At 43.1% G+C, this 14,592-nt stretch overlaps 1 protein-coding gene across 1 annotated transcript in view; it reads left to right on the top strand.

Annotated features, from left to right (window-relative positions):
- The first annotated feature begins 2,172 nt into the window (after positions 1-2,172).
- Positions 2,173-14,592, top strand: part of LOC124114992 — a 51,109-nt gene continuing 38,689 nt past the window's right edge. Inside the window, exons 1-4 of the mRNA XM_046475762.2 lie at positions 2,173-2,187; positions 2,600-2,675; positions 2,817-3,552; positions 7,881-8,074. Coding sequence (XP_046331718.1) covers positions 2,173-2,187; positions 2,600-2,675; positions 2,817-3,552; positions 7,881-8,019 — 966 coding nt within the window. The 3' untranslated portion in view covers positions 8,020-8,074. The remainder of the gene's footprint in view (positions 2,188-2,599; positions 2,676-2,816; positions 3,553-7,880; positions 8,075-14,592) is intronic.

Below are 14,592 nucleotides of genomic sequence, written 5' to 3'. Positions count from 1 at the left end.
CCCAGTTCACTGGCCAGGGGAGCTTGTTAACAAAACCCTCATCAAAATGTATATGAGTAGCCCTACTTTATTGAGGCCGCCATTTGAAATATGTACTAAATAGTCTTGGGATTATTTCGCTAAACAACGACTAAGCTGATATGCTGCTTGATGCTATACGGTTGTCGTGGTTCGTAGACTTTCACACGCATCACTAATAACTCACGTACATGAATATCAGTCATAATCAGTATACAGCCCAAAGCAGTTTCCGATAAATTAAGAAATGGAAACAAACTGATAGCAGACTTTGACATTAAATGACGACTTAACTGACGAGATGATTCATAGAAAACACGAGTAAAACGTTAGTATGTAATAAGTAAGTATGGACTTGGATTTTCACCTAGACAGTCGGCCCAAGTTCACGGAAATGTTACTAGCCCAGTTTAAAAGTCACTGGCTTTTGGCTAGTCAGATCTTAACATCTAGTCACATCACATGACGTCATGCTGTAATGCATATACTCTGATCCTGGTGCATACTTGACGGTGAAAGTGTAAGGCTGTTGCCTGAGCACCCATCTCTCTATCCTTGCGGACGACTTGGAACATTTCGAGTAAATAGCTTCCAACGTATGATCATTTACAAGTTCAAAATCTATTGCGTACAAGTACTCAAGTAATCTTCCACATGCTCAGACCAATGTTCTGCTTCTTGTGCTGTTTGTGACTGACGCCCCTCGACATTGTCAGACTCCTGCTTGTAAAACTGGTAATGCGCTCTTCTCCATTTTGATCATGAAACCACGCTGCCCCTAATCCAGCAGGACCCGCATCAGCTATGACTCTTATGTTGGCTCGCTATCAAAACAAGGGGTGTGTTTGCATCAGCCGATAAGTCTTTTTCTAATTTCTGGCTTGTTCCTTTCCCCACAATAATGGAGTCCCTGTCCTAGTTAATTTTCTGAGTGGTTCTGCAGTTGTTGCTAAATTTGGTATGAATCGAGCATCACAGTTCACAAGTGCAATAAGACTTGACGTACCTCTGATACACGTGAGGTTCTGTAACATTCTGGTGTACTATAGCATCCAGTAGACCTAGTTCTCCTACGCCTGTGCAAGCATCCCATGAATTCCAGTTGTTGCATCCTAAACCTACGCTTGTTTGATATTAATGTTCAAGGAATCTTGTCAAAACCTGCTCTAATCTCTCATCATGCTGTTTCATATCCAATCATGAACAATGATATTCAAATACTGTGAGCTTAGCGATGACAAATACATCATTATTTCTATCTTAGTTGTAAACTTCCCCAAACATTCTCTAGATTCCTCTGACCCAAAAGCAAACAACATGTTATAATCTTTCTCAGATTTACACTGAATATTATGATCATTGAGAGATGAAACTCTGAACATATGAAGCTGGAACACTACCCAAACTAACTACGATCAACGGTGAATCTGATGTAGGATTTAAATAGAGTCGACAACGCATCAGAGAAAGACTATGCTGATTTGAATCCTATATCAGTCTTTCTCTGATGCGAAGTCGACTCTATCTGTAGCTTAAGGACGTGGAGCTGATTGTCTTGTCTCCTTGGTGGTACACGTGTGTGCGAAAAGTGAGAAGAGACTACGCTCCAATCTTTGGATGTCAGTGATGAAAAACGATTCTGAAAGACATTTACCCACGAATTTGAAAAAAAACCATGTGCATCATTTCTGTGGCGTTTAAAGCCGCATCGGATTCTCAAAAGCCTTTAACAGAAATATCCAGCCTTTGTCATATCTGACAGATAAAACAGACATGATAATACGCACTCTTCCTTGTTGCCCTATCGTCGGATTGCAAGCATTGCAGCCAATCAAATTAGCCTGTAAATTCAATGGAACTTTTTCACGTTAGCGACGCCTTTAAACACATTTATTTTTTAATACGCAAGTATCTCCCTCAATCATGTAATTTCAGCTTTCAGCAGCATCGTTAGAGTACACAACATCACATACTCAAACACCTCCGAGACATACTAGAATACCCTAAAGTAATTATCGATCACAATAATGCATTTTTTTACTCCGCCTTTCCCAGGAAATAGGCCATGTTCTAGTATTCCAATGCCAGTCCGAACACTGGTGCTTATCTAACCATGAGAATAGCCAATGTAATAAAGACAAGATTTACACGCCAATGCCGTTTAAGCTGGTGAGCCTGTTACATTACTCACAAAGGGGACAATGCAATAGTTGTGTTTAAATGTCAATCATTTTAAAAGTTAGGGAATGTCCTGCTTTTATCTTGTGCATCTCCTTCCAGCAAGAGATCAGCTTAAACTGGTAATCTATTTGCTACGTGGACAGCATAGAGAGAAAATGGCGTCTCTGATTGCAGTAATCATATCACTTAACGTGAATCGGCGGTTAAGTGGTGGCTCATCATGGTAACTTTTTAGTAAAGCTTTGAATGGAATGTCATGAATATTAAGAAGCATGGTCGCTATATATAATGCCTGACTATTTCCAAGAATATGATACAGCGAAACCCCGTTTAACCGGATTGTACCGATCATAAGAACAGAGTTTATTGAAAATTTGAAACGGTTCCTTTCACTCGCCAGGAAGGCACGTTCCGGACAGGTTGGCTGTATGGTAGATCTTGGTTACAACACTCCACGGAAGGCACGTTCCGGACAGGTTGGCTGTATGGTAGATCTTGGTTACTACGGATAACGTTATGTTGTAGCACATTCAAATGTGGAATTGCCTGGCACGGTCCCCAGGCGGAGTACGTCTGCTGTCAACCCGATGTAATGGAGTTATTTTTCTGACGAGCAGTAGCGTTGTCTGGTGAGACTCGGTCAACTTTCACTGTCACACAAACATGTGTTATATACAACACTCCACGGGAACGGCAACAACACTCCACGGGGACGGCAACAACACTCCACGGGGACGGCAACAACCCTCCGCGGGGACGGCAACAACACTCCACGGGGACGGCAACAACCCTCCGCGGGGACGCAGCAACACTCCACGGGGACGGCAACAACCCTCCGCGGGGCCGGCAACAACACTCCACGGGGACGGAAACAACACTCCACGGGGACGCAGCAACACTCAACGGGGACGGCAACAACACTCCACGGGGGCGGCAACAACTCTCCGCAGGGACGCAGCAACACTCCGCGGGGACGCAGCAACACTCCGCGGGGACGCAGCAACACTCCACGGGGACGGCAACAACACTCCACGGGGGCGGCAACAACACTCCACGGGGGCGGCAACAACACTCCGCGGGGACGGCAACAACACTCCACGGGGACGGCAAAAACACTCCACGGGGACGGCAACAACACTCCACGGGGGCGGCAACAACACTCCACGGGGGCGGCAACAACACTCCGCGGGGACGGCAACAACACTCCACGGGGACGGCAACAACACTCCACGGTTACGGCAACAACACTCCACGGGGACGGCAACAACACTCCGCGGGGCCGGCAACAACACTCCACAGGAACGGCAACAACACTCCACAGGAACGGCAACACGCTCCATATAAAAAATGTAGGTAAGATACATGCGTTGCAGCAGGATCACTCAGGGTACGTCGTGGTACAAAACCTAACACGGGACGCATAAAACCCAATGTACCCCTCGTGATCCTGCTACAGCTTATAGTGTCTACGTTGACCTTACTACCAGCTCATAAGAAACAGTTAAACACTGAAAGTGCATTATTACTGCCAAGAGTCCCACTTTACCGCCGGTGCTGATAAATGTGGAAGAGATAATGAGAAAAGATGACACTCGTCAGTATTAAGAATTCCTCTACGCATTACAACAATATGGTCCAGTAATGAAGGGACGCACGTGCATGGACTGGCCATCCACGGGTGCATAGTCAATGGAATGCACTACTCTAACGGATCAAAGAAGAATATCCCCTCGATGAGGATGCTATTAGTGCTGGTTGATGGGATAACGGTGATATGAAACCAAGTGGTGTTGAGGCAGATGATGGCCCATAGATCAGCCTTGGTTCCCGCTCTCAGGAAGTCCATGTGTTGGAGAGCGGGCTGCTGGTTCTCGTATGGAATAGAAATCTCGCTATGGGAATCTGCAACCAAGGATTCAGGTGGTTTGCCATGTCCATGATGTTACTGCTAAAACTGTATCACTATCCTCCAAATGTCGGGAGTTGTTCATGGCGCCGCCATTAGCTGCATAGAGTTGCGTACCTTCCGTGAGCCTCTTCATCGTAGGTTCGTATCATAGTTCGCCCTCACTGTGATTATTGGTTGTCCGCACCATATTAGGGCTCAACCTGCTTCACTTCACGTGTTTTCCTCCAACTTGTAGATGCCGTGCCAGGGTATAACCGAAGTACTGTTAACCAAACTCATTCGTTCAATATGTTTCATTTCATGTTTCAAAGGCTTGACTGGCTATTGTTTTGCGTAAATTGTGCTATATCATGATGTCATGTTTAATAACCACTAACTGATCAAAGCAGCGTTCATGTCGAAGTCACTCACGATCTACCTCAAATATAGAAACGTCAGATCATGTACCTTGTATCTGCCGTATGTACCTCCATAGCACATCATCAGTACTGCTTGCTGGGTATCTGGAACTGTCTACATTTGATCTTCATGGACAACATGGGTAAGGGGAACATCTCGTGACTCGTTGTTGAATCGTGATCGATATCAACGCCCTAGTTAGGGTTCGTGCTGTCACAGAAACAAAGAGCAGTCCTGGTCATTATAGCAGGATACTCAGGAGGACACAGCTATCGGATTTCAGATTTCATTGGCAGCACTTGTTTTAACAAATAAAACTGAACTTTTTGTAAAAAAACGCGTCGGTTGTGATCGTATCCTACGGGAGTAATTTCACTGCAGATTATTTCTTGCAAAGACTTGCGGGAATGGATCGTCAGAGGGTTGTAGTCACGCCTTTATGCAAATGTGGCTCCCTCGTGACATCATTAACTGGAACTACACTTTACAACAAAGGAACTAGTAAAGACACATACAACCCTCAAAGTAAGTTAAATCAATAACAGTGTTGTCGACTGTTCCCATCCACTGATCCCTGCAGCTCACACAACACACCATCCGTCCTCATCAGCTGCTACATCTCAAGGTGAATCACTGCACGCAACGGGATGTCTCTGAACCAAGCGATTGGGTTGGCCAAAGTTTGTACACGACATAGCCATCCAGAGGTCAAGCATGGAGCCATTTTGGCGGTGATGAAAAATTAAGATGAGCTTTGGAAGGGACAGCGAGTCATATATGTGCATTGACTCCGACCAGGGTCATGGATGGTGGTCAAGTACACGTTGTGATTCAAGTGCAGGTCCGACAGCAGAGAACTCGATCCTCTATTGGTTTTGTTATTGGGCTGTTCTTTAAATGATTGAATTTATTTTGTGCATTAACAAACACCTAAGTAGATTATAATGGCTGGACTAAACATGGGAGGTTGTTGAACTTGAGTGTATGTTAATATATGGTTTATTATAACTAGGCAATTATTAAATGTGAGTTGGAAAAAGGGGGTTTAATTTCATTTGAACAAAAAAATACATTTTCTATTTGGACATCAATCTGAGTCATGTGTGGACTGTATGCATACAGTCGATACATAAGCCGCATCGGAACTGACGATGGGATGTCATTACATCATGTTAAGTTGCTATACTGAGTAGAACATAGGCAGACCAATTTATCACTCCTCGTAGAGGATACAATTATCTTTACCAACGTGATATACGCGCAAATTCCAAAACCGTTACAAAACGCCACCGCAGAACGACTAGCGAGCCAGAAGACTATGCGCGACATATCATTTGTCAATCAAATTTAACCTCGAGGGTATGCTTGAAATCGCCGACGGTAAGATGACTCTATTTGATTGCATTTTCTACATCGTTACGTCAGGCAGTTTTTCCACACACTAATGTTCGCAGATGCAATATATTATGACTGCAAATCGTGGCTTTTCTGTCGCTATCAATGCCAGTTTAGCCACGAACATGTTCCGCCTCAACCAGATTATCCACGGACAGAATGAATCGATCAGACGACGAGTGGCTTGCATAAACATGGCCTTATAATTCCTCGAACTAGTTACCTCCCTTGGACCTTACCGTATAGATTACAGGTTCGGGGTGTCGGATCGTCTTCTGGTTGATGCTTGTTCCGTGAAAAATTGAAGGAAGCTTCAACTGAATTTCTCCGCGGACCATTAAAACGTACGTCACAAGCCAGGTCACATGATCTGTCAGTGAAGGCTAGTGTTACTATGACATGGCCACACTTGGTCAACAGGACAATGTTACGTGGAAATAGGATTTCGACCGAGTACTGGACGTGAATGTAATATCCACTCTCGAGTCCCTGGTTTACTGTGTTTAAGGAGCGAGTAACGGTACAATATGCACAAGTCATCCCTCAGTACACTTGTTAACTGTAGTTTCACCTGCCTGTTGTGTGTTAGTTTGAACAACCCAGAACAAGACAGCAGGATCTAGGTTAGAAGCAAGGTTGAATTGAGGGACAGTTATGTAGGTGTTCCAGACTTGTCACCTTGTCTTAAGACGAGTTCTAATCGAAAAGCGATTCGATGAATTCAGCTTTGGGCATGGAAAGAATAATTGCATATTGACAAGCCGGCACGAGGCGCTATAATCCGCCCGGAACCGATCTACTTCCTGTATTTGTAAAGAACCACATTCATGTTAGTGTAGACCTGCGAGTACCAAAGATATTGCAGGAAAAGATGGCAGGAAAAGATGGCCAAACCACTGATGATGTATTGTCAATGCCCTTGGGGTCAACCCTGTTGCGGGAAACTGAATGTTTTTTACACCGCTATATCGGGAAGGCCGACATGATCGAGTCAGGTCAAGCAGACTAGTGGTTGATAGCATGACAAAGATCCAGGTAGTCGGGGTACGATGGCACACACTGTCACCAGCCTCCATGGCGGGGCATGGTACCATCTTGTCTGATATCCACACGCATGACATCATAGAAATACTGGCATGTTTCATTGTATTAAGCTTTCTGTAAATACTCAAGCAACTAAACTGTGTAGCTGTACCGACTCCCTCAGTTGCATCTTCCAAAGACAGAAAACCATCATTGTTTGTACCTCTGTGTGTGGGACATGCTACACGTGGCATGTATATTTCTCTTTCTGAAATATATTCTCCATCAACTCTCCGCGATATTGTCACTGTAAGAATGTGTCAACCTGGCCATAAATAACACTGTCCCTAAACATAACTTGATCTATGAAGAAAGAAATGTCCAGTAGTTTTAGTCTTCAAAGACAGAACTATTGGCATTTCTGTGATGACAATTTCAGCTTTGAACTTCAAGGTACACTTTACAGATTTGATTAGAGGTCAACCAGCTGATGTGAGTTGCATGATTAGTTCCTAGTCTGGAGACAACCGAGACGCATCATGCTGTGTTGGCAAAAGACGCTGTCTTTATCTCATTCACTGTGGAGGTCTTTCATGCTCTCAAGGGGAAAGACAGTAATACATTCTCTACAGGCAATATAGTCGCTAACGTCTGAGCCAGAAAATGTATATTCATATTCTAATTCATGTTGAAGGACTGTCATAATGCTTGTGCAAAATCATATTCATGAGAACCTAACATTGGCCTGATGTTGCAATCAGGAAAGTTTTAGAGTTGTAATCTTTTATGTTACATTTGTACATATAAAATGAATTTCAATAGTGTATAAAGATGCTATGAATTTCTTATAAAGACAATACAAACAACTTATTAAGACAATACGAATATCTAATTCATGATATACAGGAGGGTGAAAATACGTCTGGTATTATAATGGTTACAAAATCATCCTCAGTTTCAGGAATCTGTATCTAAACATGATTTCGAAAGTTGAAGATGGCCAGAATATCCACACTGTGCGAGGTCACGTGGAACTTAATACTGCACACAACCTACTGAAGATGATCTGCAATCTGACCTCTATTTCGTTGTGATAGTAATTCAAACCATGAAGCTTCATCAACCAACTCATCTGAGACATCTTCAAAGGTAAGCAGTGTGAAAACCATATCCAAAGTGTCGTTATTGAAACATTTTCCGACTAAATGTAGGTTAGATCTTCGATTGAAATAATATTTTTCCGCCATCACAGACTAATCGCAAAGTAATCATTAAGTTTTGTCATAAGAATGTCATTGATTATTGAACGATTTAACAGTTTTACCGTATCATGGCACCCAATTGCGTTGAGTGTATTGACATAAGCCTTGTCATTCAACTCCGGAACCTACTGCAAACTCTAGTATGACGTCTTCGTACGATTGAGTTACAGACCTCGGAATGCCTCCAATGCGCTTGTCCCAGAGCTTTGTTTTATTTGCACATATCGACAAATGGGTTTGGTTTCGGGGAGTCAATAATTCTTTTCTCGCCAAGATCTCGACAGCAGTTAACGAGTTAAGTCCCCACGATCACCTCCCGTTTGAGTTAGTGAATAAACGGGACTAGTCCTAGACGCCCGCAAATAAAGTACTGACTGATGGTTGGATTTGGAGTCCCCGGGTGACGTCATGGCTCTTAAGTTTTTCGATTAATGTCCACCATCAAAGCACGATGCTACTCTTGTCATCCTTCTATTGCCAGGTATATTGAATTTATATTCACGGAACTAATAAATCCTTTCAGAACCCAAGTCTTTCACTACTCCTCAAATGTTTCCCATTACCAGATTTCTGTTCTGGTCGTGGAAGGTATGGTCCCTGAAGTACACGTAACTACCTCGGAAGCAGATACATTAGAGACGATCAATCTACTCGTGCGCATGCCATGCAAGAATGATACTAACTTAAGTTTAGCATATTTGATTTGACGAGATGACGACAAGACACAGTGTATTTAATCAGAATAGTATGTTCGCCGAATTACGCAAAATCAATGACAACAGTACTTTCGTACAAACAATGTGATAACGCGTTTATGAGCCATAGTTCCAAAAGGAATAATCATTTACACTGCATCTCTAGATATCATATACCTTCATGTATATCGTTGAATGTAAACCCATAAACAGACTAACAACAATCTGTAGATATCTTTCTAAAAGTCCAATATATCATGACAAGTTACATTCCAGGAACACCTACTGGTCGTAGTCTGCGCTGCTGAAACTCTTATATTCACATCAGTGAAAGTGTCTCAGGGCTGTGTTTTATGACCATGATACAATTTGTGTGTACGAATCCAATCCTTGTTCAATAATCCCTTGCGTCAGATTGTCAATTGAAAGGTAGTGTTCGGTTATCGCTCAAAGACTATATCACTGTGTAATATGGACGGTTAACAGATCAATCCCTGGACTGAAGGCGCCCAATTCGTTGTGTTGATGTCCCCGTCTGGGGCAGTGTGACACCACCGTCAAGTTGCGTGATCCCTGCCTTGTTCGATGGCAAACCCGACGTTTTTTTCTCCCTTGGAATATTGAATTGGCTCAGCGGCAATTGTGCAACGTGCTAGTCGATTGAACCGTTTGATTGGATCCTAAAATGAAAAAAAAATATTCCGAGAAAAGCAAGATTTGCATAAATGGTTCATGACAAGATCGGTGATGAGCATGGTGATGTATGTGTATGTGCGAGACAGCTAAAGTGGTGAAATGGCAAAGTCACATCCATATTCATTTGAAACTAAAGCCATATATTTCCTGCATGACACATTATACAAGCAGGGGGGAAGGATGAACCGTCAAGACATGGAGAACTTTCTATCTATGGTGTAGACAGCGACGTTACGAAATAACACACATTAAGACAATTACATTATGGATTACTAGATATGCTTCATGAATAACACCAGTAACCTGATAGCCTGAAACCCGGTGGAGATACGGGGTCAGGGATAGATTCAGTGACTGGTTCAAGGTGTTGTTCAAGCTTCTTTCAGACGCCAAATTGAGTTCACTTGTTTCTCAGGCCAGTCATGGATTGTTAACAGTTTATTTTTTAAAATGTATGTTGCTACGTTGGAATTGGACGTACCATGGTGCATCTGTCTTCAAACATTCTTGTCTTCCTTTTGAATGCGATGCATCTGTATTATGAAATAGACACATTTCACACGCGTACATGGGTGAGTCATGCAGATTCTGGTTAGAATAGGTCTTCGGCAACCCATGCGTGTCGTCAGAGGCGACTAATGGGATCGGGGGGTCAGGCTCACTGACTTGATTAATGCATGTTTTCTTATCCCAATTGCGTGGATCGATGCTCATGATAACAATCACTGGATTGTCTGGTCCAGACTCGATTATTTACAGACCGCCGTCATACTAATCACGGTCGCTGCCAACAGGATTGACTCACATTTACGACATCACATGAGCTGTATCTCTCCGCTGCGCCCGATATACAGCCTGTGGTATACGTCTACATAAGAGGTTAATCTAACAAATCCATGAACAACCAATCACACAAGCACCATCTAAAGTGAACTCCAAACAATCCCCATACCAACAGTAAACAAAACCCCCAAAATTTTCATGTTCTGATGCAGTCTCCCGTTCTTCGCAACAGGCAATGTAAGCATATTTGTAGCGTGCTTAAGTACACATATTTAGATATAGCCATTCGACGTTTGTTGTTTAATTGCTCAGTTTAACTGTCTCTGTCTCAGAGGGAGATAATATTTAATGATGGAGCCTTTCTTATAATGATATTGGGCGTTAGTTACAAACCAGGAAACCATTTGTGCTGCAGTGTTAAGGACTCTGTCTAGAGCTGACGATATTCATTGTTCTTCCTCTTAGACAGGCATTAATGCTCATGATATCAATCACTGGATTGTCTGGTCCAGACTGGTATATTTACAGATCGCCGTCGTACTAGTCATACAGCTGGAGAGAGAGAGAGAGAGAGAGAGAGAGAGAGAGAGAGAGAGAGAGAGAGAGAGAGAGAGAGATTCATCATTGCAACCCGTGCACTATAGGCGCCACCATGCACAAGTTGACAGTTGACAGTTCCACGATTGGATTGATATAGTGATCACAATATGCTTTCATGTCATCCAAAGCAGCACTCCAGTCATGGGGGTACGTCACAGACACTGCACCGATTCTTTACCTGCGCAGAAACCACCTGACAATAGACTCCTGTTCAACCATATTTAGAAGACATTCGTTATGCGCGGTAATAAAATCATTAGTATATATCCAGCAAAACCTGACTTTGGGTGGTTTAATACTGCATGATACACCCCCAAGTACAACACCTTCGTGTGCTGGGGCCCCCGGGCAGTCGCAACATCAACTGCTGCATTCGTGCCCCATCCAGCCCAGTACAGTAAGCTGCAGCCCGCAGCCAGGTGCTTCCCGCTATGCAAGTGTTTACAGTAATGCAGTTATCAGGACCGGTCTGAGATAATGATCCACAGCGCGAACCGAGTACATGTCTGACATTGTTAACATTTATAACTTGGCCGTGATAGCCCATTTCTGAGATAGTATAACTGCATTTTTGTCAGCAACGGTCAACCGCCGTCAGCCGCCTACAATCAATTGTTAGCATAAAGCAAGATCGGTTTGTTTCAGTTTAATGCTTCACACGTTCCCTATAGGAAGTGTGCGATCAGACTGGACCACGGTCAATGTAAAATGAGTTTAGACGAAGGACGGTTGGACATTGACCACCGCAACGTGACGTGCATCCAGGAGACACGTGAACCCTCAGAGGTAGCGTCATCGTATGACTTCGTTTACTTAAGTAGGAACATACAGGTACTAGCAATGTGTGGACGTTACGGCACTGTCCTTTTTGCATGATACAATAGTATTAAAGTGCATCAGCAGATACATGCTAGGGAGGACGGGGCCCTTAGGGCTGGCTTTGAGTTACACGAGTATGCGGGAAGTGGATATGCTGATTGTTAGCGATCATTAAGGAGATCTTGCCGACCGCCTGGGGGCACTCAACTAATCACGGTCGCTGCCAACAGGATTGACTCACATTTACTACATCACATGAGCTGTATCTCTACGCAGCGCCCGATATACAGCCTGTGGTATACGTCTACATACTGAGTTAATCTAACAAATCCATGAACAACCAATCACACAAGCACCATCTAAAGTGAACTCCAAACAGGGGGACACAATCACCACACCAACAGCAAACACAAAACACCAAAAACCTTCATGTTCGGATGCGGTCTCCCGTTGTACGCACCAGGCAATGTAAGCATATTTATAGCTTAAGTACAAATATTTAGATTACAGCCCTTCTACGTGTGTTGTTTAATTGCCCAGTTTAACTGTCTCTGTATCAGAGAGAGGTAAGATTTAATGATGGAGCCTTTTTTATCTAATAATGAGCGTTAGTTACAAACCAGGAAACCATTTGTGCTGCAGTGAACGATGTTCATTGTTCTTCCTCAGACAGTCATTAATAGTTTGTGTTTTCGTATTTAAGTACGTGTAAAAAAGTATATTTTAAATATCGATGTTTGATAGTATTCGTAACAGTGGTCAGAATTTGTATATCAGTTGCACTAGGTTATTTATCCAAACGCTGAGGCGCCCTCTGACCTTCAACTACCATGCGTTGATTAAACTGAAACCAGTTCAAAGCGACGTTAAAACAAAGCTCACTAATTGAGAAATGAGAATTTGAGAAAGTATAGGCTCTTAGACAACGGCAGTGTCTGAGCAGTGCCTATGAAATCTGAAACAATCTGTAAAAACACCTTGCAAGCACATGGCTCCGTACGGCGTTCACCATCAGATCCACCACAATACTTATACATGTGATCATCACAAGGCCTCTATGATTATCTCTATAGTAGCTGAATCTGAGCCCCAGTTCCAGAGATAATACTTTATTAGATATGTAGGACTCTGATCCGTAGCGGATTCTCAAATCTATGGCATCTTCCGCAAATAGGGCAGATCTATGGCCGATTATCATATAATATAATTAATAATTGGCAATTTCTAAAGCGCTAAACGTCGTATAGATTCCTGTATAGCGACAGACTTTCGATGATCAATGTGATTTCTCCTGCTTATTTTTATCACCCTCCTTTGGAACAGCACCGTCAGGTGCAGGGATTGCATATCGGTACTATTCTTAAACATGCTCCCCGGAGTGTCATCGTAGACATAATTATCTACGACCTTCCACACCATCCTTTCATTTACCGGAGCTGATAAAATCCTGAATATTTTCACGCTTCCCTACTTCGGATTCAGAGCCTTGAAACGAGAAACTTCTTGGATTATTTATTTTTATTAAAAATGATTCGGCATTAGGATCTTCCAAAACTGTTTTTTTTTCTGCCGGCATGAATCCCCATAAGGAAACATTCATTATCTATGGTGTCCAGCTCCAACGTTTTCGACTGATCGCTGTGACTAGCGGTATTAGATGTTAAACCTACATGACGTCATCAAAGGCAAGGAGTCGAGACGTCATCTCAACATCATGACGCCATATAACAATTGAACTTGTGCCGTTGAACAAAGCGATCTTAGCGCTAAGGTGATCGTAATCCCCATACCTTAACATAGACTTACTACAGTCATATTGCTAAGGTTGCTTTGTACAACGGCACCCTGATCGTCTGTATCACTGCAAACGTGACGTCATATAGATATGAGAATCTGCAACGGATCTGAGAATACACTACAGTTTGAGTCCCGCCATGGATCTATAAGTCCTACATTTATCACCCAAAACTGGCTCCCTGGATAACGAGTGGTGGAATGTTGGATAATGACAATCAGTGGTGGAATGTTGGATAATGACAATCAGTGGTGGAATGTTGGATAATGATAACGAGTGGTGGAATGTTGGATAATGACAACCAGTGGTGGAATGTTGGATAATGATAACGAGTGGTGGAATGTTGGATAGTGACAACCAGTGGTGGAATGTTGGATAATGACAACGAGTGGTGGAATGTTGGATAATGACAACCAGTGGTGGAATGTTGGATAATGACAACCAGTGGTGGAATGTTGGATAATGACAACCAGTGGTGGAATGTTGGATAATGACAACGAGTGGTGGAATGTTGGATAATGACAACCAGTGGTGGAATGTTGGATAATGACAACCAGTGGTGGAATGTTGGATAATGACGAGTGGTGGAATGTTGGATAATGACAACCAGTGGTGGAATGTTGGATAATGACAAATCAGTGTTGGAATGTTGGATAATGACAACGAGTGTTGGAATGTTGGATAATTACAACCAGTGGTGGAACAGGCGTCAGGTTTATTGGACCAGTATTCTTGCCATCGGTGATATTGTTGTCCGAAATGACCTCAACAGTGGTCAAACGAGCGTTGTCAACGTGACAGTGATGGATGACCGAGCTGGACTGACCACGACCTCAACTGTACATCTGTATAACTTAAACTGCGCTCGATGGTCAAAGATGAGAAGTGGTTGATTACCAAGCGCACAGTTCACCTTCTGGCCTTTTAGGACAATCTGACTCGAGTTGTGGATGTTGTACATAGCTGAAGGAGCACATATCATAACCATGGCGACCCGTGAAGTTCTCCAGCAACCCA

Source organism: Haliotis rufescens, unplaced genomic scaffold (genome assembly GCF_023055435.1).
Source record: "Haliotis rufescens isolate VD_foot unplaced genomic scaffold, xgHalRufe1.0.p SCAF_7, whole genome shotgun sequence".
In the NCBI taxonomy this organism is placed as follows: Eukaryota; Metazoa; Mollusca; class Gastropoda; order Lepetellida; family Haliotidae; genus Haliotis; species Haliotis rufescens.
Note: the sequence above shows the minus strand (reverse complement) of the source record. Positions and strands in the feature narration are given on the sequence as shown.